Source organism: Danio rerio, chromosome 3, assembly GCF_049306965.1.
Source record: "Danio rerio strain Tuebingen ecotype United States chromosome 3, GRCz12tu, whole genome shotgun sequence".
In the NCBI taxonomy this organism is placed as follows: Eukaryota; Metazoa; Chordata; class Actinopteri; order Cypriniformes; family Danionidae; genus Danio; species Danio rerio.
In genome coordinates this window covers 37,768,288-37,795,717 of record NC_133178.1, presented here as the reverse complement: position 1 = coordinate 37,795,717, position 27,430 = coordinate 37,768,288, and the positions used below count along the sequence as shown (strand labels likewise).

The 27,430-nt window shown below is 33.2% G+C and overlaps 2 protein-coding genes across 4 annotated transcripts in view; one reads left to right on the top strand and one right to left on the bottom strand.

Annotated features, from left to right (window-relative positions):
* kcnj19a (potassium inwardly rectifying channel subfamily J member 19a) overlaps positions 1–27,430 on the bottom strand; it is a 163,417-nt gene that overhangs the window by 35,891 nt on the left and 100,096 nt on the right. The window lies entirely within an intron of this gene.
* si:dkey-106c17.2 lies at positions 535–9,076 on the top strand. 2 transcript variants are annotated; one of them, XM_068217394.1, is made up of 5 exons: positions 535–581; positions 4,239–4,335; positions 4,769–4,879; positions 6,788–6,993; positions 8,795–9,076. In XM_068217394.1, the coding sequence occupies exons 2-4, from the start codon at positions 4,246–4,248 to the stop codon at positions 6,929–6,931; spliced, it is 345 nt and encodes a 114-aa protein (XP_068073495.1). In that variant the 5' UTR covers positions 535–581; positions 4,239–4,245; the 3' UTR covers positions 6,932–6,993; positions 8,795–9,076. The 2 variants fall into 2 exon arrangements, with proteins under 2 accessions (XP_068073495.1, NP_001038597.1); NM_001045132.1 differs by lacking the exons at positions 535–581; positions 8,795–9,076 and having other exon boundaries at positions 6,788–7,180.

Here is a 27,430-nt window from a genome sequence, read left to right as displayed (position 1 = left end):
TGGATAAAAGTGCATTACATGGGTAAATATTGTGCAAAATTTTAAAGTGCACCTCTTTCATTTTATTAGGAATACAGAATTTATATGGTAATAACCATGTTTTCCTCCATTGAATATTAACAATTATGGATCCCCAAAAAAACTTTCCTCTAGGAGTGATTGCGTTATGTGACTGGGACACTTGACGTATAAACTTATTATTGCATTCTTTACTAAGAATAGATTTTCCTCCTAGGAGTAACTGTGACAATTGTTTGGTACCTGTCTCATAACTAAGAGCAGCTTTCATCAGGCATAATAATCCACTAGGTATAGCCTTTATAATTGACTTGAATTCCATATAGCGAATAGGGAATTGATACATGTTTATAAAACTCTCATAAGTTAAAAGATCACCGACCCAGGGACATCATTTCTATCAGCCAATCAAACGTTATTACGTCATCATTATGAGCCTCCTGCAGAGTCCGCCAAAAACGCAAATTCAAAAAAGAAAAAACACACACACACACACACACCCACGCACAGGCAACTGCCATTTTCACCAGTGAAGAGGACAGGTGAAGAGGACAAGTGAAGAGGTGAGATCACCGGTTTTCTTCTATAAGTTTACAGAAGCATTAATGATTGTAAAATTCATATGTGTTTATGGATTTGTCCTTTTTTTCCAGCGAAGTAAACGAGCAACGTTTAACTTTTGTTTGCATTAAGTTAGCCTAATTAGCCGTCCCTACCTAACGTTAGATTAGCGTGCTGCTCTTCCGCTACTGTGATTTACTTTCTGGTATTAATTAAAACAAGCTAACAATATTGTTTTGAATATTTAAATCTATCAAACGTTATTAAACGCGTCTAAACTTACCCTCTTGCTAATTTAGCGACCTTTTATTCTAATAATTCGGTTTTTAGCATGTATTATGTCAATTTCATTTAAAGACACACCAACACAGCACTAAAGTTAGTTTAAACACAAGACAGTAGGCTATTTGAGGCGTTAACTACTGTGAATCACTGCAAAAATTCAACTAACGTTAGTGATTTAATTTAATACTTTTTTCTGTTAAATATGTTAACCTCAGGTCATCATCACTGATTTATTAATATTATTAATATGTTAATCTCAGGTCATCATCACTGATTTATTAATATTATTAATAAGTTAATCTCAGGTCATCATCACTGATTTATTAATATTATTAATGCGTTGCAGGTCATCATCACTGATTGAATAATTAATATTAATATTTTAACCTCAGGTCATCATCACTGATTTATTAATATTATTAATATGTTAACCACATGTCATCATCACTGATTTATTAATATTATTAATACGTTGCAAGTCATCATCACTGATTTATTTATATTATTAATATGTTAATCTCAGGTCATCATCACTGATTTATTAATATTATTAATACGTTGCAGGTCATCATCACTGATTTATTAATATTATTAATAGGTTAATCTCAGGTCATCATCACTGATTTATTAATATTATTAATACGTTGCAGGTCATCATCACTGATTGAATAATTAATATTAATATTTTAACCTCAGGTCATCATCACTGATTTATTTATATTATTAATATGTTAATCTCAGGTCATCATCACTGATTTATTTATATTATTAATATGTTAATCTCAGGTCATCATCACTGATTTATTTATATTATTAATATGTTAACTTCAGGTCATCATCACTGATTTATTATTATTATTAGTAATTTGTTAACCCCAGGTTATCATCGCTGATTTATTAATATCATTAATACAATAACCCCAGGTCATCATCACTGATTTATTAATATCATTAATATGTTAACCTCAGGTCATAATCACTGATTTATTAATTTTAATAATACGTTAACCTCAGGTCATCATTGATTTATTAATAATATTAATATGTTAACCTCAGGTCATCATTGATTTATTAATATTATTAAAACTTTAACCTCAGGTCATAATCACTGATTTATTAATAGTATTAATACGTTAATCACAGGTCACAATCACTGATTTATTAATATTATTGATACTTTAACCTCATGTCATCATCACTGATTTATTAATATTATTAATATGTTAACCTGTGGTTATCATCGCTGATTTATTAATATTATTAATACGTTAACCTCAGGTCATCATTGATTTATTAATATTATTAATATGTTAATCACAGGTCATCATCACTGATTTATGTATATTATAAATATGTTGACCTCAGGTCATCACTGAATTATTAATATTATTAATATGTTAATCTCAGGTCATCATCACGGATTCATTAATATTATTTGTATGTTAACCTCAGGTCATCATCACTGATTTATTAATATTAATAATACGTTAACCAGAGGTCTTAATCACTGATTATTTTATATTATTAATACGTTAACCTCAGGTCGGCAATTTATTAATATTATTAATATGTTAACCTTAGGTCATCATCACTGATTTAGTAATATTATTAATACATTAACCTCAGGTCATCATCACTGACTGATTAATTAATATTATTATGTTAACCTCAGGTCATCATTGATTTATTAATATTATTAATATGTTAACCTCAGGTCATCATCATTGATTTATTTATATTCTTAATACGTTAACCTCAGGTCATCATCATTGACTGATTAATTAATATTATTATCTTAACCTCAGGTCAACATTGATTTATTAATATTATTAATATGTTAACCTCAGGTCGTCATCACTGATTTATTAATATTATTAATACATTAACCTCAGGTCATCACTGACTGATTAATTAATATTAATATGTTAACCTCAGGTCATCATTGATTTATAAATATTATTAATATGTTAACCTCAGGTCATCATTGATTTATTAATATGTTAACCTCAAGTCATCATAGCTGATTTATTAATATTATTAACACTTTAACCTCAGGTCATAATCACTGATTTATTAATATTATTAATACGTTAATCACAGGTCACAATCACTGATTTATTAATATTATTGATACTTTAACCTCATGTCATCATCACTGATTTATTAATATTATTAATACGTTAACCTCAGGTCATCATTGATTTATTAATATTATTAATATGTTAACCTCGGGTCGTCGATTTATTCATATTATTTCTATGTTAACCACAGGTCATCATCACTGATTTATTTATGTTATTAATATGTTGACCTCAGGTCATCACTGATTTATTAATATTATTAACAAGTTAACCTCATGTCATCACTGATTTATTAATATAATTAACATGTGAACCTCATGGCCTTAACTGATTTATAAATATTATTAATATGTTAACCTCAGGTCATCATCATGGATTAATTAATATTATTAATGTGTTAACCTCAGGTCATCATCACTGATTTATTATTTATAAATTGTTAACCTCAGGTCATCATCACGGATTTATTAATATTATTAATATGTTAACCTCAGGTCATCATCACTGATTTATTAATATTAATAATACGTTAAACACAGGTCTTAATCACTGATTTATTAATAATATTAATACGTTAACCTCAGGTCGTCAATTTATTAATATTATTAATATGTTAATCTCAGGTCATCATCACTGACTGATTAATTAATATTAATATGTTAACCTCAGGTCATCATTGATTTATTAATATTCTTAATATATTAACCTCAGGTCATTATCACTGATTTATTAATATTATTAATATGTTAACCACAGGTCATCAGCACTGATTTATTTATATTATTAATATGTTGACCTCAGGTCATCACTGATTTATTAATATAATTACATGTTAACCTCAGGTCATCACTGATTTATTAATATTATTAATATGTTAACCTCAGGTCATCATCACTGATTTATTAATATACAGGTCATCATCACTGATTTATTAATAATGCGTTAACCTCAGGTCATCATCACTGATTTATTAATATTAATAATATGCTAACCTCAGGTCATCATCACTGATTTATTAATATTAATAATATGCTAACCTCAGGTCATCATCACTGATTTATTAATAATACGTTAACCTCTGGTCATCATTGTTAATATTGTGGATTTTTACTTCATATTAGCAAATTCGGGTCAGAATTGGTATTTGCTAGATGTTGATTTCATGCATAAATTGTTTTTTTCTAGATAAGGTAAATAAAAGTAAACAACAAAATGCATTCTTTGGAGAGCAAACATTTGTAATATTTTGTATTTGTTTTATCTATCTTAAAGTTTAAAGTATTTATTTTTTAGGTGTTTTATGGTTGATAAAGACCAGGCTGAAATCAATGCCATCCGTAAGGTGTTCAACGAGTCAGACATTCTCCTTTGTTGGTACCATGTAACGCAAGTAAGTACTAAGTTAAGATACTGCTTTTGTTTGTCCTCATTTTATAGATTCATATTCTATTTTTATCAACTGTCATATTAATATATTTTTTTATGTAAATCTCTAACAGTATTACCATTCACATTTTTTCATCTTCAGTTGCTAATGAATCAGTGGATTGAGCTTAAGCTTATTTCACATTGCAACATGTCACACAACATGCTGTAATATTACTTGACATTATCTGGGTATTATTGTGCGTTTATGTCAGTCATCGATGCACTTAAGCAAAGAAAAAAAAGTAGCAATAAGCAATAACATAAATTGTTTTTACTTTGATTTGAGTACCCCTTAACTTGAAGCTTATGCTTGATCCTAATTTCGAATGTGTCATGGAAGTTCTGACCATATTAAATATGTTGTGTTACGTTTTTCCACCATTTATTACACACAGGCAGTAACTCGTTGGCTGTCAATATCTGAATCTGGTGTGAGTGGACCTGAAAAGGCAGATGCAAGAGCGCACATCATACAGTTTATGTCAGAGATGAAATGCTGTTCAAAGGTGTGTTGCTATTTGTTTTATAGTGCTTTCACACCTACACTTTTGTTTCAGAACCTGTCTCGTTTGGCCAGTTCGCGCGGTTCGTTTGGCATATGTGAACAAGGCAATTGCGCTCTATTCCACGCCAAAGCAATCGCTCCGAGACCGCCTGAGTGAGGTAGTCTCGGCTCGATTGAAACGAACCCTGGAGCGGTTCGATTGCAGTGTGAAAGTGAACCGCTCCAAGAGCAAAGAGCAACAATGTAACATTTGTAATGTCTTTTTCGGAACAACTGAATCGATTCACAGATGTGAAAGCACCCTTATAGTACAATTGTATGTTCTAATGTGTCATTCTACTTTGGTAACAAGCTTGTAACATGCATTTTTAATATGTGAAAAAATAATGTTAATGACAGCTAATATAAAATGGTAACCCACATACAGTATGAAGAGTTCAGATGCAAAAGTCTCTAAGTCAGGTCTCAAACTGCTGACCCTCAAACCATTTGCGGCCCTGCCTCCTCCTCCATCCGGCCCACAACTGACATCAAAAATATAATGATATTTGGCCCATCAAAACATATATTTTTGAATCGCTATCATTGTTGTGCTATCACATACTTCTGGTTTTGACTCCCCACCTACTGGACATTTAAAGTTACATTTTAGGTGACAGGGTTACTTTCGATTTCTCTCAGTGTGCGGTCAAGAGTAACACATGCAGATTATTTCCGGGGCTGATTTAAACATTGAAAATTATGTACGTAAGCGCTCTATTTTTGTAAATATTCAAGGGTCATTTGATTATACTCAGTTTTATACCCCCTGTACTTTGTTGTACAAACACCTTTTTATGGCTTACACATGTTTGTGTAAATATGATAGTCTTGCTAATATTCGATTCAAATGGTCTTATGAATAGATTTTCCTCGTATACATATTAAGATTTGGATAAAAGTGTATTAGTAAAATTTTACTGTTGGCTGTATTAAACATGTTAAAGTAAATATGAATATGTACATCCTTATCCCCTCTTTATTTTTACCAAAAAGAATGATATTGAGAAGAACGATTGCCAGCAACGTCAATAAAGTAACCCAAACTACATTCTACTGTCGTACGCTGAAAATTTGCATATTTTCCAGCCTTTATTGTTTATGCTGTTATTTAACTTTAAAGGCAATGAAAAAAACACACCTTACCACAAAAGTTCAATTACAGAACCTACACACAGGAGCTGTAGAAAAAAAAAATTCTAATTTTAAGAGAAATTTTAAGATAACACTTGCATCTGGCCTCTTCTCACTCACACACAATTACTCTCCTTCAAAAATGAATTTATGCTGCTTATCAACTGTGTTCAGATATAAACTAGGCTAGGTGTGCAGAGTTTCATAGATTAACTTTAAATATTTTACACACATTTGTAAGCATTCCATTTGTATTAACAATCTTAATTAATAATTGATACCTTTTTAGGTCAGTTTAAAGTACATTTCACAGCATGAGCTAAATGTTTTTGTTTTAAATAAAGATATATTTTAATTCTGTTCTGAATAACATTTCAGATCATAGATCTTACTTAGTCCAAAAGGAATTGATTAAATTTATAATAATTTGATTAAATGGGAAACTATGATGCCTTTTTATAATTTATGATAACTTTGCAACTTTTCTTTTTTGTTATAAACATGGATTGTTTGGTGGGTCTGTTTTAGTTACTGCAAATAGTATTATGTTATGTTGGTTTATCCAGTCATAGACCTACAGTGATTTAGACAGTATAAGAACAATAAAGATTCTCAGTAGATTTACCGCACACACTGGGGTATATATCTGTGTGAAGGATTATTTAATGACCTAAAAATCTACAGCAGTTCTTATGCTAACAACATAAAACATGATTTTCCTTGTCAATTTTTACAGGCACAAGAATTTAAGGAAAAGGCTGAGATGTTTCACTGCCAGTTTAGGAACTTCAAATATGTCTGCAAGTACTTTAGGAACAACTTGGAGACAATTGGTCATCTGTGGTCTAACTTTGGAAGATGCTATAAAAAGAGACTCTGACACAAACAGGGAGACTGGTCTGAAATACATGATACCCCCATGAAAAACGGAAGTGTTGGCAGGTGTGCTTACCAGTTTAATATTTGATCTGCTATAGTTAGAAATCAGACTGTTATATCTTTTAAGCGTAACGCCTGTTTCACACCGCAAGCGTCAGCGGTGCGTGTTTTTTTTTGGCGTCCATGTTAACAGATTAGAGCTTTCATACCGTACGCAGCAGCGCGTCAGAGCGAGGTGTGAGCGTCGCTGAAGCAGCAGTGCAGCGATAGTTTCGGCGCTGGGTCTATTTTTGACGCGCTGCTCACGCTCAATTAAAGTGACAGTGCATTGATAATGACCTAAATACATTGAATGACAGTAAAAAGTAACAATTTTACTCAATAAATGCGTCAATAATATCAACCGATTTATATATAGTCAATCAAATGAACTTAAACCATTAAAAACTGCAACAAACCTTTATTTCGGCCCGAACTACAAAACCAATAGTTAAACAATTTTAGTATCAGTTTTCTTGGCGAGGGTAAGTGATTTACGGGAATTGTAGTCCATAGCAAAGTGTATTGTGGGTAGTGTAGTTCGACATGCATGCTGGATGATGTGAACTCACTGTGTGCTGTGCTGCTCAAGCAGAGGAAGAAAGCTTTATTCGGCTTTGCTTTATGTTCGCTTAAGTTATTTCACCTGGGAGCTGTTTGCACTGTGAAACTGACAACACAACAAATAAGTAAAAGAAGGGCATGCATTGATCACTTTTATCCATCTCATCCTTTGCACGAGCATGAATTAACGTGCTGTTACTCTGCAGCTGGACACATACTGAAGTGGATCATGTAAAAATATAATTATAACTATACTGTATAGATATTATAACTATAGGCTTACAACATCCTGTCAATCAAAAACCAAATGACATGATATCACTGGCGATTGTCTTCTGACGTACTCCTCATAGAGTTTGAGAAGCATACAGTACTGTTTGATCTATAAAATTTGTAAAAAAGATTTGCAGGTTAAAGAAACAGCATAGGAGGAGGTTGCCGTTGGTCTTGTTGCAGATAAAAAGTTTGAAACGTTTATTTGTATATAGAGAGACATGGGTATCTAGATTGAATAGACAGCGATAGGTTGATCTCTGCAGCAGCTGCCGAAGAGCTGCGCGCTGCAGACGCAGCTGGTGTAAAAGGCAAACACCTGCGTGCTGCTACTGCTCGACATACGCGCTGCTCACGCACTGCTTTCGCTTGCAGTGTGAAACAGCCGTAAGGACTTATTATGCGGTTCTGTTGCCATCTTGTGGATAGAAAACGTCAACTGTCGCCGACGAGCTGTCTCTCAGAAATTCTAAATATTTTAAAATAAGCACTATTCTTGCAAATAAACTGCATAGTTGCAATCAAAACAACTACATTCTCGACTAAAAAAACCCTAAAAAGTATATTTTATTGTGTCACAGCAATAATATTTGTCAAACTGTAGTGTCTGCTGTATGTGGGCGGAGTTATACACAAAGGGTAAAAAGGTAGTACGGATGCTTATATTACTTAAATATATCACGGCTATCAGTCAATTTCAAAATCCAGACAGAACTGTTGTGTGTGTATGTATTTATGTATGTTTATATATATATTTATATTTACTATTTAAAATAGTAAATATATTAAATATTTTATTTATAAATATTTATTTATAATAAATATTTAATAAATATATAAATATAAATAAATATTTACTATTTTCCCAAGTGTATATAACCACTACTGTAAGAAAATGTCAGAATCTGGTACATTCTTTCTGCATTATCTTTGCTTGAACTGACCCAATCTAATCCTGTTTATATGAATTGAACCTGCTCCCGACCAGGTTTGAGCTACCAGAACTGTTGCTATGACAGCGACTCTCGGATCAGTTTTGAAGAACGAAATGATCCTGGATCGTGTCAAATCGTCATTATCCAAATCCAGCTAACTGAGTAATCCATGTACGAAGAACTGACCCCATATACGAAGAACTAAGAAGAAAACGCAAAGAAAACAAGTTTTTTTTTATTTTATTTTGTACAGTATATCTGATATCAGTTTAGAACATAACATTTACAATAGAACTGTCTAAAATGAAATAAAATTCTAATTGTAAAAACGTAATCTGAGTTTTGTTTTTGTTTACCACCTTAGTTGTGTACTAAGCTTATTTCAGGCAGTCCTCTAGAAAGGAAAAGAAAACATCAACTGCGAGAGGTCCCAAGAAATGAGTTGCCAAATCAAAGCATGATTCAGGGCCCAGGTTTTGCACATTTATCTTGTTCAATGCTCCTCCTGAAAAAAACAAAACAAAACAATAATATTACTTGCAATCACGAGTTGCCTGTTATACAAAATTACAAAAGATGCTAGATTTTGATTTTCTAGTTGATAAATTGACTTCTTGATAAAGGGACTAGACAACAGGCTGAAAGGTTTGTACTATGTTAATATTACAATAAAACACATCACGTTTAATAAAACACTATAACATCTCCAAAAACTGCTACTTTTTCATGCCAAAAGAGAGTTTGTGCTGCTGGGCATAGTAAATCTGAAATGGTTTTACACAAAACTAAAATCTAGAAGCTCAATCCTTAAAATGTGTATAAAATTATAGCTTTAAAACGACTTAAAGAGTTCATTAGGTTTTAAAGAGTTAAGGAAGTCTGAACAAAATATTTATTGCTTGTTTTTATGTAAAAAAAATAATTATATATATATATATATATATATATATATATATATCATCAGTGATGATATTAATAAATCCGAGATGATGACCTGAGGTTAACATTCTAATAATATTATAAATCAGTGATGATGACCTGAGGTTAACATATTATTATTAATAAATCAGTGATGAGGACCTGAGGTTAACATATTAATAATATTATTAAATCGACGAGCTGAGGTTAACATATTAATATTAATACATCAGTGATGATGAACTGAGGTTAACATATTATTATTAATAAATCAGTGATGATAACCTGAGGTTAACATATTAATAAATCAGTGATGATGACCTGATGTTAAGATATTAATATTAATAAATCAGTGATGACCTGAGGTTAACATATTAATAAATCTGTGATGACCTGAGGTTAACATAATAATATTAATACATCAGTGATGAAAAACTTGAGGTTAACATATTATTATTAATAAATCAGTGATGATGACCCGAGGTTAAGATATTAATAATATTAATAAATCAGGGATGATGACCCGAGGTTAACATATTAATAATATTAATAAATCAGTCATGATGACCTGAGGTTAACATATTAATAATATTAATAAATCAGTGAGGATGACCTGAGGTTAACATATTAATAATATTAATAAATCGATGACCTGAGGTTAACATCTTAATATTAATACATTAGTGATGATAAACTAAGGTCAACATATTATTATTAATAAATCAGTGATGATAACCTGACTTAACATATTAATAAATCAGTGATGATGACCTGAGGTTAAGATATTATTAATATTAATAAATTAGTGATGATTACCTGAGGTTTAGATATTAATAATATTAATAAATCAGTGATGATGACCTGAGGTTACCATGTTAATAATATTAATAAATCAGTGCTAATGACCTGAGGTTAACATATTAATATTAAAAAATCAGTGATGATGACCTGAGGTTAACATATTAAATATATTAATAAATTAGTGATGATGACCTGAGGTTAACATATTATTAATAAATTAGTGATGATGACCTGTGGTTAACATGTTAACATTAATAAATCAGCGATGATAACCTGAGGTTAAAGTATTAATGATAATAATAAATCAGCTATGATGACCTGAGGTTAACATACTAATAATATTAATAAATCAATGATGACCTGAGGTTACCGTATTAATAATATTAATAAATCAGTGATGATGACCTGAGGTCAATATTTTATTATTATTAATAAATCAGTGATGATAACCTGAGGTAAACATATTAATAAATCAGTGATGATGACCTGATGTTAAGATATTAATATTAATAAATCAGTGATGATGACCTGAGGTTAAGATATTAACAATATTAATAAATCAGCGATGATGGCCTGAGGTTAACAAATTAATAATATTAATAAATCAGTGATGATGACCTGAGGTTAACATATTAATAAATCAGTGATGATGACGTATTAATAATATTAATAAATCAGTGATGATGACCTGAGGTTAACATATTATTAATAAATCAGTGATGATGACCTGAGGTTAACATATTAATAATATTAATAAATCAGTGATTATGACCTGAGGTTAACATATTAATAATATTAATTGATCAGTGATGATGACCTGAGGTTAAAATATTAATAATATTAATAAATCAGTGATGATGACCTGAGGTTAACATATTTATAATTTTAATAAATCAGTCATGATGACCTGAGGTTAACATATTAATAATATTAATAAATCAGGGATGATGACCCAAGGTTAACATATTAATAATATTAATAAATCAGTCATGATGACCTGAGGTTAACATATTAATAATATTAATAAATCGATGACCTGAGGTTAACGTATTAATAATATTAATAAATTAGTGATGATGACCTGAGGTTAACATAATATTATTATTATTATTAATAAATCAGTGATGATGACCTGAGGTTAACATATTAAATATATGAATAAATTAGTGATGATGACCTGAGGTTAACATATTAATAATATTAATAAATCAGTGATGATGACCTGAGATTAACATGTTAATAATATTAATAAATCAGTGCTAATGACCTGAGGTTAACATATTAATATTAAAAAATCAGTGATGATGACCTGAGGTTAACATATTAAATATATTAATAAATTAGTGATGATGACCTGAGGTTAACATATTAAATATATTAATAAATTAGTGATGATGACCTTAGGTTAACATGTTAATAATATTAATAAATCAGCGATGATGACCTGAGGTTAACATATTATTAATAAATTAGTGATGATGACCTGTGGTTAACATGTTAACATTAATAAATCACCGATGATAACCTGAGGTTAAAGTATTAATGATAATAATAAATCAGCTATGATGAACTGAGGTTAACATATTAATAATATTAATAAATCAATGATGACCTGAGGTTACCGTATTAATAATATTAATAAATCAGTGATGATGACCTGAGGTTAGTATTTTATTATTATTAATAAATCAGTGATGATAACCTGAGGTTAACATATTAATAAATCAGTGATGATGACCTGATGTTAAGATATTAATAATATTAATAAATCAGTGATGATGACCTGAGGTTAAGATATTAACAATATTAATAAATCAGCGATGATGGCCTGAGGTTAACAAATTAATAATATTAATAAATCAGTGATGATGACCTGAGGTTAACATATTAATAAATCAGTGATGATGACGTATTAATAATATTAATAAATCAGTGATGATGACCTGAGGTTAACATATTAATAATATTAATAAATCAGTGATTATGACCTGAGGTTAACATATTAATAATATTAATTGATCAGTGATGATGACCTGAGGTTAAAATATTAATAATATTAATAAATCAGTGATGATGACCTGAGGTTAACATATTAATATAATAATAATAAATCAGTGATGATGACCTGAGGTTAACATATTAAATATATTAATAAATTAGTGATGATGACCTGAGGTTAACATATTAAATATATTAATAAATTAGTGATGATGACCTGAGGTTAACATATTAAATAAATTAATAAATTAGTGATGATGACCTAAGGTTAACATATTAATAAATCAGTGATGATGACCTGAGGTTAAAATATAAATGATATTAATAAACCTGTGATGATGCCAACATATTTAACAGAATAAATTATTAAATCACTAACGTTAGTTGAATTTTTGCAGTGATTCACAGTAGTTAACGCCTCAAATAGCCTACTGTCTTGTGTTTAAACTAACTTTAGTGCTGTGTTGGTGTGTCTTTAAATGAAATTGACATAATACATGCTAAAAACCGAATTATTAGAAAAAAAAGGTTGTTAAATTAGCAAGAGGGTAAGTTTAGACGCGTTTAATAACGTTTGCTAGATTTAAATATTCAAAACAATATTGTTAGCTTGTTTTAATTAATACCAGAAAGTAAATCACAGTAGCGGAAGAGCAGCACGCTAATCTAACGTTAGGTAGGGACGGCTAATTAGGCTAACTTAATGCAAACAAAAGTTAAACGTTGCTCGTTTACTTCGCTGGAAAAAAAGGACAAATCCATAAACACATATGAATTTTACAATCATTAATGCTTCTGTAAACTTATAGAAGAAAACCGGTGATCTCACCTCTTCACTTGTCCTCTTCACCTGTCCTCTTCACTGGTGAAAATGGCAGTTGCCTGTGCGTGGGTGTGTGTGTTTTCTTTTTTGAATTTGCGTTTTTGGCGGACTCTGCAGGAGGCTCATAATGATGACGTAATAACGTTTGATTGGCTGATAGAAATGATGTCCCTGGGTCATCATAAAATATGTTGGTCTCAGGACAACTAGCACTTGGCAAAATCAGGACGAGCGAACTCTGTTTGCTATCTGCCATACAGTGCAGTGCAGTTGCTAAATTAAAAATGACAGACTTAAATTGCAAATGCTAATTGGACCAAATATTGCATACCTGACCTAACATGGCTGTTTTTTGGTTCTAAAAGTGTCAGTTTGCTCTTTTCTATAGTAAATGCTTCATATAAAGAATAAATAATCCAGACAATGTAAATATGCCCTTCCTGTTGCTATATGTTAGTCTGCTTCTCTGGAAAGTTACACATGCATATCTTCAAAACCCTCCTTGAAAAAACCCTGAATAAATGTGTTTACTAGTTGAAATCTAATTGGGAGATAAATAAACAACCGATGGAAGAAAACATCAGAGGAAACGATGCAGGGAGAATACCAATTTGTGGTTATAAAAAGCGATAGGAAAGGAATCGAAGGTTTTGTGATAATTTGCTGCTGTGTCATAGAGCGGAGTTTGTATTAAGTGAAGTGCGTGTGACATGCGAGGCATTTGGTGAAGGTGGAGATGACTGTTAAGTGGTGTTCATGTATGTGCGTGTATGTGTGTGTTTGTGTGTGTGTGCTCCGTCTCTGTGCTTCCCTGGAGAGTGAAGGACGCTTGATAGGCTGGTAATGAAGGAAGAGAGGAGGGGAAACAGGAGAGTGTCTCGCTGACACTTATTACTGTGGGTGAGAAGAGAAGAGGGCGAAGAAACCCACACAAAACACTCTCTCCCACCTCCAAAACCCATGAGTGCTGTATTTACACGTATCTTAACCAGTCATGTCCACACACTAATGTAGTTCCTGTAACAAATTAAGTGTGTAATTGTGACAAAATTAGAGATGCACGTAAAGTTTATGTCTTTTGTCTGCCAGCTTGGCATGCAAACCATGCTATTTCTGTGGAGGGCTGAAACAACTGCTTATCTCACTGAAGGGTGTCTGTGTGTGAGAAGTATGTGATTAACAGCTGAAATAACACCTTGTGGAGACACTGATCTGATGGAAGCAGACAACACCAGGCAGTGTACCAGTGTGTGTGTACATGTGTGGATGATCCAGCAAGTTTCCTGTTTCTACTTGTTATCGTGTGCAGCAACACACAATGAAGTGTTCAGGCAAGAGGTATTACTGTTTCAAACTGGATTTAATATGCATTCAAGCACATCTCTGATGACCACTTGTGTTCAGATTTAGTCAAGATGCTCAGTGTGATGCTTGAGTGCTGTTAAATGTCATGCAGCTTAGAAGTGAGGGGGAAAAACTAGGGCTGGGCGATATTGCAAAACAAATTATCACAATATCATAAACAGGTATTAGTCCAAGGCACTCGAAAAATGCGGAAAATTTAAAAAGCCTTTATTCACATGGCTAAATCTTAAAAAACCTACGCATTTCGGAAAGGATCTGCCCTCATTAGGGTAACAGTTATTAGGTGCATCTAGAGTCTCTTTTGAGAACTAAGGTCACATGACTCATTTAAGCATCTCAACAACTTTTAAACAATTTAACAAACAAAGTCAACCAACATCAATATTTGGCAAAGATAGAAGGTGATATATATCTATACACAGACATAAACTTGCATCTATCAGATAGAGAAAAATAAATAAATAAATAAATAAAAAAATTATATATATATATATATATATATATATATATATATATATATATATATATATATATATATATATATATATATATATACACACACACACACACACACACACACACACACACACATACATACATACATACATACATTCATTCATTCATACATACGTCTGTAACCTCGGGGAGTGACACAGACTACTGGAATGTGGATCCACGTGCAGGTTTATTAGAATTGTCAGGCAAGCAGTGGTCAATACAGGGGCAAACAGATGTATGAGGGAAATCCAGAGTTGAAGTCAAAATAACAGGCAGATGGTCAGAGGCAGGCGGCAAACAAGGACAAAAGGATAAGCTAGGCTAAGGATCAAAAACACGGCAAAGGCAGACAAAGGAAAATGCGTTGTAATTTTACTATCTGTAAACAAGACTGATGAATGGGTGAGTGTGTGGCTTAAATAGTGTGTGCAATCAGTCTCTGACAATCCTCAACCACATTTTAATAAAACTAAAGCACTTCATACCGAATCTACATAACAAATCATTTTTCTAGCTATATTGACAATGGTGTTCGGCCAATAAATATCAATAGCAACTGTATCGTCAACCACTATCTTAGTGACAACAATGATTTTGAGCAAGATCACTGTGTTTTAGAACACCGCAGTGACACATAAATACTTTGTTTTGGTGTGTAATCATCACAAAACATCTAACAATGATCAATTGTTTGGTCGGACCTTTTGGGGTTTTTAAATGTATTAAACCACATGAGCGATGCGGTGGCGAAGTAGGTAGTGTTGTCGCCTCAGAGCAAGAAAGTCGCTGGTTCGAGCCTCGGCTGGGTCAGTTGGCACTTCTGTTTGCAGGTGTTGCAGGGGGGGAGCGGTGTTAGTGTGGTAGATAGCGGAGAGGTGTCGTGGACGAATGAATGAATGTGAATGGATGTTTCCCAGTAATGGGTTGTGGCTGGGAGGGCATACGCTGCGTAAAAACATTCTGGATAAGTTGACGATTTATTCCGCTGTCGTGACCCCAGATTAATAAAGGGACTAAGCCATAAAGAAAAGGAATGAATGAAACCACATGATTGATTACACTTAAAGCAATCTGATAATGCATTTTTGACTACCTCTGAAAGTGGTCAAAAGTGGACAGCCTCAGAATTTTAAAGACTCTGTTTACACCTAGTAGTCTTTTGGGCAATTAGTAGTTGTAAATCCATTTAATATGCTTCATATGTACATTGTTGCGAGAAGGTGTACCAAAATAGAGTATTTAAATTTCACTTTGTGAAATTGTGGTTTGTTTATTGAGTAGTACAGCACTGTAAAACATGTCTTGTTAAATTAACATTCAAGAGTTCACACTTAGCTGATGATTTATAAAAAGCTTGTTTGGCATGCTGTTCCGGGAGAGAGCCTCGAGCTCAAGGGCTCCTCGAGACCGGGGCTTCCTCCCGTTGGCAGAGCGAGAGGGAAGCCTGAGCTCGGTGGATCTCAGAACTCCCCTGCTGCGGTAGCTAAGGGAACACAAGGGGTTGGACAAATGCTTGATTCTTATGTATGTTAAATGTCTTTGGATGGTAGGAGGAAACCGGAGAACCCGGGGAAAACCCACGCGGACACGGGAAGAACATACAAACTCCTCACAGAAACACCCACCGGTCCTGTGGAACCAGGGCTGGCAGTGATCTTACTGTAGGGCTAACAGTGCTAACCACTGGGCCGCCGTGCCGCCTAATCAGAGGTACAGGAGGATAATAGGGGAAGAGGGGGGTTTCTTTCAAACAAAGATAAAGTGAACTGAAAACTGTGGCTATTTATAGTAGCTTAGGGCTCATACAATTGGAAGATAGTGATTAGCAAATGCGAGACCGGCCATGATAAATCATAAGCACGTGATCCTCTCGAAATTAGTTTATGAATAAACTTCACGTATTTTACTGGCAACAATTATTCAGTTGTTGCTGTATTTTGTAAAACAATATAATTACTGTACTAATTACAATAGTATTATGTTTACTGTAAAATGTAATATGTCATCTTACTTTTTTACAGTAACATGAATTATAATAGTGCTACACATACTGAAAAAATTTACATTTTCACCATGCAGTACTACAGTACTTTAATGTTACAATCAGTATTACTGTATAGCATTAAGCTTTTATCAAATGTTATTTTATTTAGTTTTATAGTGCTACTTTGTAATGAGTAAAATATGTTTTATTATAAATAAGTTTTATTTTAACTGTTTAAGGAAAAAAAGAAAAAAAAGAACTTTAACAGCACAAAAAGATGTATTGTGTTAACCATGCTAAAATAGCAATGATAAAATACAAAAGAGCAACAAAACACTAATGAACAATTAATAAATAAAACCAGTCAACAATAATTTTTTTTTTTAATACAGGTAAAAATACTGCAAGACAGAAAATGATGAAAGCCAAATGAAGCGGTACTGATGTTGTGGAAAAGGGAAAGTGAAAAAGGACAGCAACACTTAGATTATAGATTATGTTTTAGACCAACTGCAGAAAACTCAAAAGAAGTGCAATGTTCTGGGAAAGAAAAAAAATAGACAAAGTAAAATTTGAGTTTTATGATTTATGCTGTAAATTATTCATCCAATTGTAATAAAAATATGTAGCCTTACCTGGAATATGTCTATAGTAAACTGAACACATATGTTCACAAGGGAAGCATTAGAAGTAGGGCAGGGTGATGATTCAGATTTTAATTCATGATTTGATTCTGATTGACAAGTTCTTTGCTTATTTGGTTCTTGATTTCTTGATTCAGTGAATAACATTTATCACAAGTATTACAGAAATTTCCCCCCCATTTTTTTTTTTTTTTGTATTTTAGATTCAGATGGGTACAGTACAATATAACCCACCTCTCTATTCCACTTGCATGCAGTAAGTATTGATAATATCCCTATGAATGTTATACAAGGACTATGATCGCTCTATAGTATTTACAACTAGCATATATACATTTACAGTATAGCATGTCATTTAATTGCAATAAAATTCAACATAAAAACATCTTAATATTATGTGTAAAGTAGGTTTAACAGTCCTTTGACTCTCTTTTAAACCTGCATACTTATTTTCATTCAGACATATTGGTAAAGTAATATGTGTTGCAAAAGGCAATTCAAGTTTACTTTGATTCATTACATGTGACCAAATGTTACTTTTAGTACATTACATTTAGTAACATTTAGTATGAAAGAAAAATTATATTGTTGTTATTTTTTTTTTTTTTTATTCAGCGAGTCAGTCCTTAATTATTTTCATACTATTTCACAGCTCTCTCTTAATAATCACTCTTACCTTATGTTGATTGTCTTCTAACTTTCTTTATAAATAATGTTCTGTAATTGTCATGGGACTGTTGCAGTTTCTCAGAGAGCTCACAGAGGAGACTGAAATAACTATTTTAATAAATCCTCAGGAGTAAATAATACAGGAAATGATAGGAAACAACAACACATCCAACTAAAATGCAGCAAGATTAGACAATGAAATGAAGGGAACAGTGGGACTTAAACACAAGAGAGAAAATAAACTAAAATACATACAGGGGCTTTAAATTTACTAAATGAAGGCAGAAATTAAATAAATAAAACTAGGTCAACATTGAAAAGTCAGTCACACTTTGCAATAAGGGCGTACTCATACTACGTACAGTCGCCTTGAACGGGGCCAAAGCACGCTTGTCCCCCCTCCCGTCTCCACTGACGACCCGCACTCACATTACATTCGGGCCTGGGCACGCTTATGTCATCGATAATGCGCTGTTCAGTAAGTGCTCTTGCTCAGCACAGAGGAGATTTCTTCAGTTATATTAAGTCATTACGTCAGCCACTTTTGATGCTCATAAACAATCATAAATTTCTTCACAAAATTCCTCAAAGTTCTTCATAAAGTTCCTCATAAAATGCACTCATCTTCAGTTTCGGGCTCAGGCACGTTTTGCACTCACACACAAGCATACTGCGCCAAAGCCCAAGTTAACAGCGCTCAGGCACACCTCTTCCAACCGGGCTAGGGCCGGCAAAGTGAGCTGACCTGAGCCCGATTCAGAGCACTCGAACTTCTCAAACGATTTGGAAAACATGCCTGGGCACGGTTCGGATAGCATAGTGTGAGTACACCCTAAGTCTCCATTAGGTACCATAGAATGAAAATCTGGATATACTTAGGCATATAGCTAAATAATTAGTGTTCAGTAAATTACATACTGTGAGCCTCGTCGTTGTTTTCTCATTCTCGTGTAAATCCAGTTAGTGTAAATTGCAGTGAAAAACAAACCAGTCAGAATTCTGGCAATATACATTGTATCATTAATATGAACACCACAGGCTGCTATTTATTTGTCATAATGTTTCCTAGTGAGATCACAACAATGATAATTTTTCCCTTGTTTTTCAAGTTTATCTAAGCTTGTATTATACTTATGCATGTGGGACTCTCATTTTGTAAACAAGACAATTTCAATACAGTTTGTAGTTAGAATGCAAAATTAGAGAAAGATGAAATATACATTTATTTAGCACCACTGAATGAGCATCAGTGTATTTCAAAATGTGCTGAAAATATTCTGAAATTTGCTGCATATGTTTGTATTGAGGCAATAAACACATGCAAACTGCAGTTAATAAGTATTTAGGCCCAATCTTAATTCTATCCCCTAGCCCTTCCCCTTCCCTTCGTTTTGCGCGTTCCTGTGAAGGGGTTTTCGGTGTCCCAATTCTCTTTAGCTTGAAGGCGTAGGGCTGAGGGGAAGGGTTAAATACCCCTTCAATCAAAGATTTTTCAGGACCACACTCGAAACCAAGGGGTAAGAAAATTTCCCATAATACACCAGCTACAACTGCAGGATTGCTACACACGAAGTAAGGAGGTCCACAAATTAGTCTTTTTGTCATTATTATGATTTTTTACCACAAACAAGCACACGTTTCAATACATTCATAACCACGTTCATGTTTTACCATCATGCTTTTTTTAAAAATGTTAAAATACAAACTGCTAAATTTCGCAATCTATGATCCATAATAATAACTTTTGTAAAGCAGTCCCACAACATTATGACACTCGATGTCATAATGAAGTCTAGTGGCTGAGAATGAGCTTTTTACAGTATCTGCTATAATGTTAATGTTGTTTTTGGTGTGTTTACATTGATGAATTTGGCCACTGCAGTATAGTTGTGATATTATTGCCACATTAGATTGTTATGAGAACATAATTTATGCCTTCAGTGATTTCCTCAAAATAAATACCAAAAATATAAAGCAACTGGAATAACTACAGCAGACATGTGCTGTAGTGCTGTCCCGTTTTATAAGGGTAAATTTTGAAGCCCTTCCCCTTTACACTCGTTTTAAAGGACCAAGGGGAAGGGGAAATTTCTCTTGAGTGAAAGGGCTACAATAAACATCAAATTTGCATCTGTTTTTGCAGAGGTTGATACCAATTTATGCCTCTGTTTTCATATGCAACCACAAAATGCAACTCTAAATATTTCTTTAACAGTCCATTTTCATGAGTACAATCATAATTTACCTTATATTTCATCCACAACACAACTCAAAAGCAATAAACTTTCATTTAATTCACTCATTCCTTCTAGCTAAAATAAACCTCACATTTATTTATTTATTTTTTGGTCTTCTTTTCTGACAATTAAAGTATGATTATTTTGAATCTATGTATTTCAGAATAGCAGCAGACACTGACCGTTATATAGGTCATTAATATTCATGATCATTCCAAATATGGTCAAACCTCATTTTTGCGTAACTCCTATGGTTATAGATGAGCATGTGAAACCATTTCTGGAGAAATATGTCTGTATTAAACAGATGCATTCTTTTACCTGTGTCTCTTTCTTTAGCCTCTGCATCATTTACATCAGTGGTTAAAGTTTTAAATCTTTATGTCTTGTGCTCTTGAGTGTTTTCATCATGAAGAACAGCATTCACCTCGCTCAAAACGTCCCCTGCTTTATGGTTTCTAAATATCCTGCCAGATACCAGCATGACACATTTGAGTCTTGATCCTATGATTGATTTGAGGACTGTCTAGAAGAAAGTCTAGCTGATATTAAAATGAGTCAAGGGTTTGTCAAAATGTTATGAGTTAAATGATTTATCATACAGTAACCAACAAAAATAGAGCCACAGTACAGCCACAATGCTGAATTTCACCCGTCTCTCTGTTTAATTTAATCAGCCGCTAAATCTGTTTAATTCTATTGGTATAATGAACTTTAATAAATTCACCTAACAGTCTCCTGAAACAAGGCACATAAATTCATTTTCATCTACTTTGAATCTGATCTCCAAAGTGGAATAGATAATTACAGCAAAGCTGCAAAGAGGAGCCTAGGATTTAGAGTGACTGACAGGATAGGACAGGACAGTTATTACCCTTCCTTGTTTTTTCAAAAGAGATATTTATAAACCCTCAAATAAAATATGACAAAGTGGCCCTCACTGTCACCGTCTGACTCACTTGTCTTAACCCTGAAGCCCTCTACATTTCATCTTCTTCAGGACATTCAATTTAATATATACACTCACTGGCCACTTTTCAGGTACACCTTAATGGTAACGAGATGGACCACTTTTGCCTTTAGAACTGCCTTAATCCTTCCTGGCATAGATTCATCAGGGAACTGGAAAGAATCTTCAGAGATTTTGGTCCATATTGGCATGATAGCATCACACAGTTGCTGCAGATTTGTCGGCTGCACATGCATGATGCCAATCTCTCGTTCCACCACATCCCAAAGGTGCTCTATTGTATTGAGAACTGGTGACTGTGGAGGCCATTTGAGTTCAGTGAACTCATTGTCATGTTCAAGAAACCAGTCTGAGATTATTTGTGCTTTATGGCGTGGCGCATTATCCTGTTCAAAGTACCCGTCAGAAAATGGGTACACTGTGGTCATAAAGGGATGGACATGGTCAGCAACAATACTTAGGTAGGCTGTGGCATTGACACAACGCTCAATTGGTACTAAAGGGCCTAAAGTGTGCCAAGAAAATATCTCCCACAACATTACACCTCCACCAGGCTGAACCATTGATACAATGCAGGATGGCTCCATGTTTTCATGTTGTTTACACCAAGTTCTGACCCTACCATCTGAATGTCGCAGCAGAAATCGAGATCAGGTAACACTTTTCTAATTTTGTATTGTGCAATTTTGGTGAGCCTGTGCAAATTGTAGCCTCAGTCTCCTCTTCTTAGCTGACAGGAGTGGCACCTGGTGTGTTCTTCTGCTGCTGTAGTCCATCTGCCTCAAGGTTGGACGTGTTGTGTGCATTGAGAGATGCTCATCTGCATACCTCGGTTGTAACAAGTGGTTATTTGAGTTACTGTTGCCTTACTATGTGCACGATTGGGTCTGAGCATTCTCCTCTAACCTCTCGCATCAACAAGGCATTTGCGCCCACAGAACTTCTGCTCACTGGTTATTTCACTTTTTTCTAACCATTCTTTGTAAACCCTAGAGATGGTTGTGCGTGAAAATCAAAGTAGATTAGCAGTTTCTGAAATACTAAGACCAGCCCATCTGGCACCAACAACCATGCCATGTTCAAAGTCACTTAAAGCACTTTTCTTCCTTATTCTGATTTTCACTTTAAACTGCAGCAGATCGTCGTGACCATGTCTAAATGCAATGAGTTGCTGCCATGTGATAGGCTGATTAGACATTTGCGTTAACGAGCAATTGGACAGGTGTACCCAATAAAGTGGCTGGTGAGTGTGTATGGTTTTTTCTTAATTTCATTGGGTTTTGCGTTTAAATACAAGGAATAAATAAAATTAATAGACCATTCAGAGCATTTCATAATCTAAAGCATTTATTTTATTTTATAGTCCAATAAAAACAAGACTTTCTATAACTTTTGTTTAATTTTTAAAAGTACAAAGAAAACAAAAATAGCATATAAATCCTCAGTCCAAGGGAGTAAATAAATTGTAGTCTGGGAAATATTATTATTTTTATTATTAATGCAAACTGTTAAAGATTTAAAAGATTTTTTTGCCCCTTAATACATTTTGCCATATTATAAAACTTCAGATGAGTCATGCACTCAATATATCACAAAGATCTGGACAGCAGAAAGGCCATTTAGGTACTCTGTGTCTACAAAACCATCCTATTGTAGAACAAGCACAATGAGACTTGATCTAATAACTAGTTTTATCAAGAAAGACATCAGTATATGGCTCTGTATTCTGCCACCATACACCTCCATTGCAATGGTATATACAGTATGCACACATTTCTTAAACCTATATAGTTTGCTCTTTTTTACTTCTACATATGTCACTCAATACAGTCTGATGCTCTCTTTTAACTTCGAGGCTATGATCTCTGTGTCTGTTTTTACCAGAAACAAGCTGAAATATGGGCTCATTTGAGCCCAGCACACTACACTGTGTTCTTGATGATCTGAGATCAGTTCTTGCCTGAAGAACCTGTGGCATCACTACTGCACACAGCTGATGTTTAGCTTTTACCATCAGCAACAAATCAAGCAGTATTTCTTGATGCAGCAGCAGACTGTGTTCAGTTGCCTTAGCTTTCTAGACTTTTCTTGAGCTCATGTTGCTTTATTTTACAGCACAACATGCCTGTTTTATTATGCTCTGTCATTTGAGAATGGAGCTGGAGCACATTCAAGTTCATTTATTTATAAAACACATTCAAAAACTGCTACAAGACCAAAGTGCTGTATATAAGACTGGGTCATATTTAGTAAAAATATGGAAACAATACTAAAAAGATATAGATTAAACTAAGGTAAATAACATTTCTGTTTAGAAACAAAGTAATAGTCAAAATATTAGTATAATATTAATGGGCCAAACTGAACAGGTGCATTTATAGAAGTGATTTAAAAATAGATAGTGATGGTGCCATTCTAATCTCATGGGGCAGATTGTTCCACAACCATGGACATTCAGCTGAGGGCTGCTGTCTCGCTCTATACAGATTGGGATTTCTCTGGTTTTCCTCAAGGTTTTCACAGTGTTAAATATGGTAGATGGTGAAAGACATACATTGGTTGTGATTTTGCATTATTAAATGTAATTTTCAATACGGTTGACAAACTCACATGACTTTTGTCACAGAATAATGAGCCATGGTCCTGACTTGCAAAAAATGAAATGCTAATTTTATATCCAACCACAAAGGCCCTGTGTTTTCCCAATTCATCTGCTTGTGCACTGCTTTAAAACCTTTTCACTTGACCTTTTCAATTTTAATTTGACTCTGTCCCAAAGTTTTATTGGAGTGTGTGGAAAATCTTGTCTTTGTACTTTTTTCAATTAAGAATACATTTTTAAAAATGTGCAAATTGCATATCATTTATTTTTATATTGCATTAATAAAATGCTTCTTATGTGATCTAGGTCATAGCATGATATTTTTATGATCTCTTTTTACCCTTACTACCTTAAATCTCTATTTAACAAATGTTTATATATATATATATATATATATATATATATATATATATATATATATATATATATATATATATATATATATATATATATATATATATATTGTTGTTGGATAAAGTATCATATTTTGCATTATGATTATTATTAATAATAATAATAATAATAATAATAATAATAATAATAATAATAGTAATAACAGTAATAATAATTTCTTACATTTATATAGCGATTGTCTGGACACTCAAAGCACTTTACACATTGGGGAGAATCTCCTCATCCAGCACCAGTGTGCAGCATCCACTTGGATGACGCGACGACAGCCATATTGCGCCAGACTGCACACCAGACAACATCTGATTGGTGGAGAATCCAATTATGATATGGGGATTGTTAGGAGGCCATGATAGACAGAGACCAGTTGACAAATTGCTTCATATTTATTTAATGTTTATTTAATGTTTTTAAACCCTTTACCAAGAAAAAAAAATGGATTGCATTTTTTAACCCCTTATGTTGCTAGTTAACACACTAGTTGTTTTTTTTCAATACATTCCATAATTTCTAAAATATTAGCCTCTGCCAAATGGTTAATATGTCGAATTATGGTAAAAGTACCAGAATTAATACTGTACATAAACTATGAAAAATCAGAAAATATGAAGTGTAAGTCCAATTTATTTTAAAATATATTTAACATTTTTTTCTCAAATATTTTTGAATACTAAATGACCTTTTTTGTCATATATATATGCCTTAATTATGCCATAAAATAGTTCAGATTCTCATTTAACATTCTCATTTAACAAAAATAAAGTGTAGTAGTGCAACAGGATTATGTCTGTTTGATTTTTATTTATTTATTTGTAAACCAAAAAGTATGTAAACCATTATTTAAATCAGTCATTCTTTAAATCACTTTAACAGTCATTATTTTAAACAGTCAAAACATGGTCGACCATTTGTTAGAGCAGGCAGTTAAAGGGTTAATAAAACTAATGTGAATAATGTAAATAATGTTCACAAGCTAATGCCACAAAAATGTCACCCCATTCTATCTAATGAAGCATCAAAGTAACAAAGCATCAAAATGTTCAGTCATTTATAACAGAAGAAGCCCAGGGGGTTAAATTGAAAGATTCAAAGGCATTCTGAAACAAAACACACACACACATGCATATATACTATACATTTTTTCTATTCTATCAGCACTAATGTTGTATGTGAATCATGCTAGCATCTAGCGAGGCGAAAAAACATGCCAAGTATTGTTTACATAAGTGGCTTCATCTTTACAAAATGCAGACATGCAGATAATCAGCCCAGTCTCATTCTCCATCTGCATGTAAACATCAAAACACAGGTGTGCTATTACTCTGAGTATGAGTGTGTGTGTGTGTGTGTGTGTGTGTGTGTGTGTGTGTGTGTGTGTGTGTGTGTGTGTGTGTGTGTGTGTGTGTGTGTGTGTGTGTTTGTGTGTGTGTCTGTGTGATAAACATTGTGGGTGGATGCGAGTCGAGCTCATTGTAACTCAAAGCAGGTGTGTTCATCAAACAAATACAAAAATAAATATTTATCATCCTGACTCATTTCTCCAGCAATTTTAACCAAATGAGACTGAACAGAAATATTGATAAGACACTCTTCGGTGAGCAGGGTGGGAGAAATGGTCTACTTGGGAGCAATATGGGAAATTTTACAGTAAATTACTCAAGCTGAAAAAACTGCTAGAGCTTAATTTAATTTTCCTGTTATTTTTACTATTTCAATAGTTTTGGGAAGCGGCTGACCCTATATGAATACTTGAATGCTGTATGCCACATTCGTGATTGGACGAGTGAAGGATGGATATTGGAATAAGACAGACAAACAAACTGAAAACCAGGCTGGATGCATTATTCATCACAACACTGTTTTTCATTAATAAAGGAAAGGAAAAAGTCATTTGAATCTATTTGTGTGTAGTGTCATCTCAAATCACAGGAATGTAGATGATAAACTGAACTCCAATGGCAACAGAAAGGTGTTTTTCTGTGACATATAATTGTCACATGTAATACATTCTTGGCAGAATAAAAAAACGCACTTCAAGAAAGAACGAAAGTAAGGAAGAATGTTTCTTTTAGCTTTAACAACACATTGAGTTAATAACTTAACACAGAAAATAATATTAATAGAAATACAGTTTAAATAAGAATTATTAAACCCCCTTTGATTTTTTTTTCTTCTTGTTTAACAGAACAAGGGCATTTTCACAGTATGTCTGATTATATTTTTTTCTTATGGAGAAAGTCTTATTTGTTTTTATTTTGGCTAGAATAAAAGCAGTTTTAAAAAATTAAGGTTAAAATTATTAGCCCTGGCGAGGCAGTGGTGCAGTAGGTAGTGCTGTCACCTCACAGCAAGAAGGTCGCTGGGTCGCTGTTTCGAACCTCGGCTCATTTGGCGTTTCTGTGTGGAGTTTGCATGTTCTCCCTGCCTTTGTGTGGGTTTCCTCTGGGTGCTCTGATTTCCCCCACAGTCCAAAGACATGCAGTACAGGTGAATTGGTTAGACTAAATTGTGTGTGTGTGTGTGTGTCCCATAAGGATATGGGTTGTGGCAGGAAGGGCATCCACAGAGTAAAAACTTGCTGGATAAGTTGGCGGTTTATTATGCTGTGGCGACCCCGGATTAATAAAGGGACTAAGCTGACAAGAAAATGAATGAATTATTAGCCCCTTTAAGCTATATATTTTTTCAATAGACAGAACAAACCATTGTTATATAATAACTTGCCTAATTACCCTTTTCTGCCTAGTTAACCTAATTACCCTAGTTAAG

Excerpts from the sequence above, each read along its gene's own strand:
- si:dkey-106c17.2 (XM_068217394.1), top strand. The coding sequence starts at position 4,246 with ATGGTTGATAAAGACCAGGCTGAAATCAATGCCATCCGTAAGGTGTTC. Across the intron at positions 4,336-4,768 it reads GTTGGTACCATGTAACGCAA|GCAGTAACTCGTTGGCTGTC; the intron begins GTAAGTACTAAG and ends TATTACACACAG. Across the intron at positions 4,880-6,787 it reads AGATGAAATGCTGTTCAAAG|GCACAAGAATTTAAGGAAAA; the intron begins GTGTGTTGCTAT and ends CAATTTTTACAG.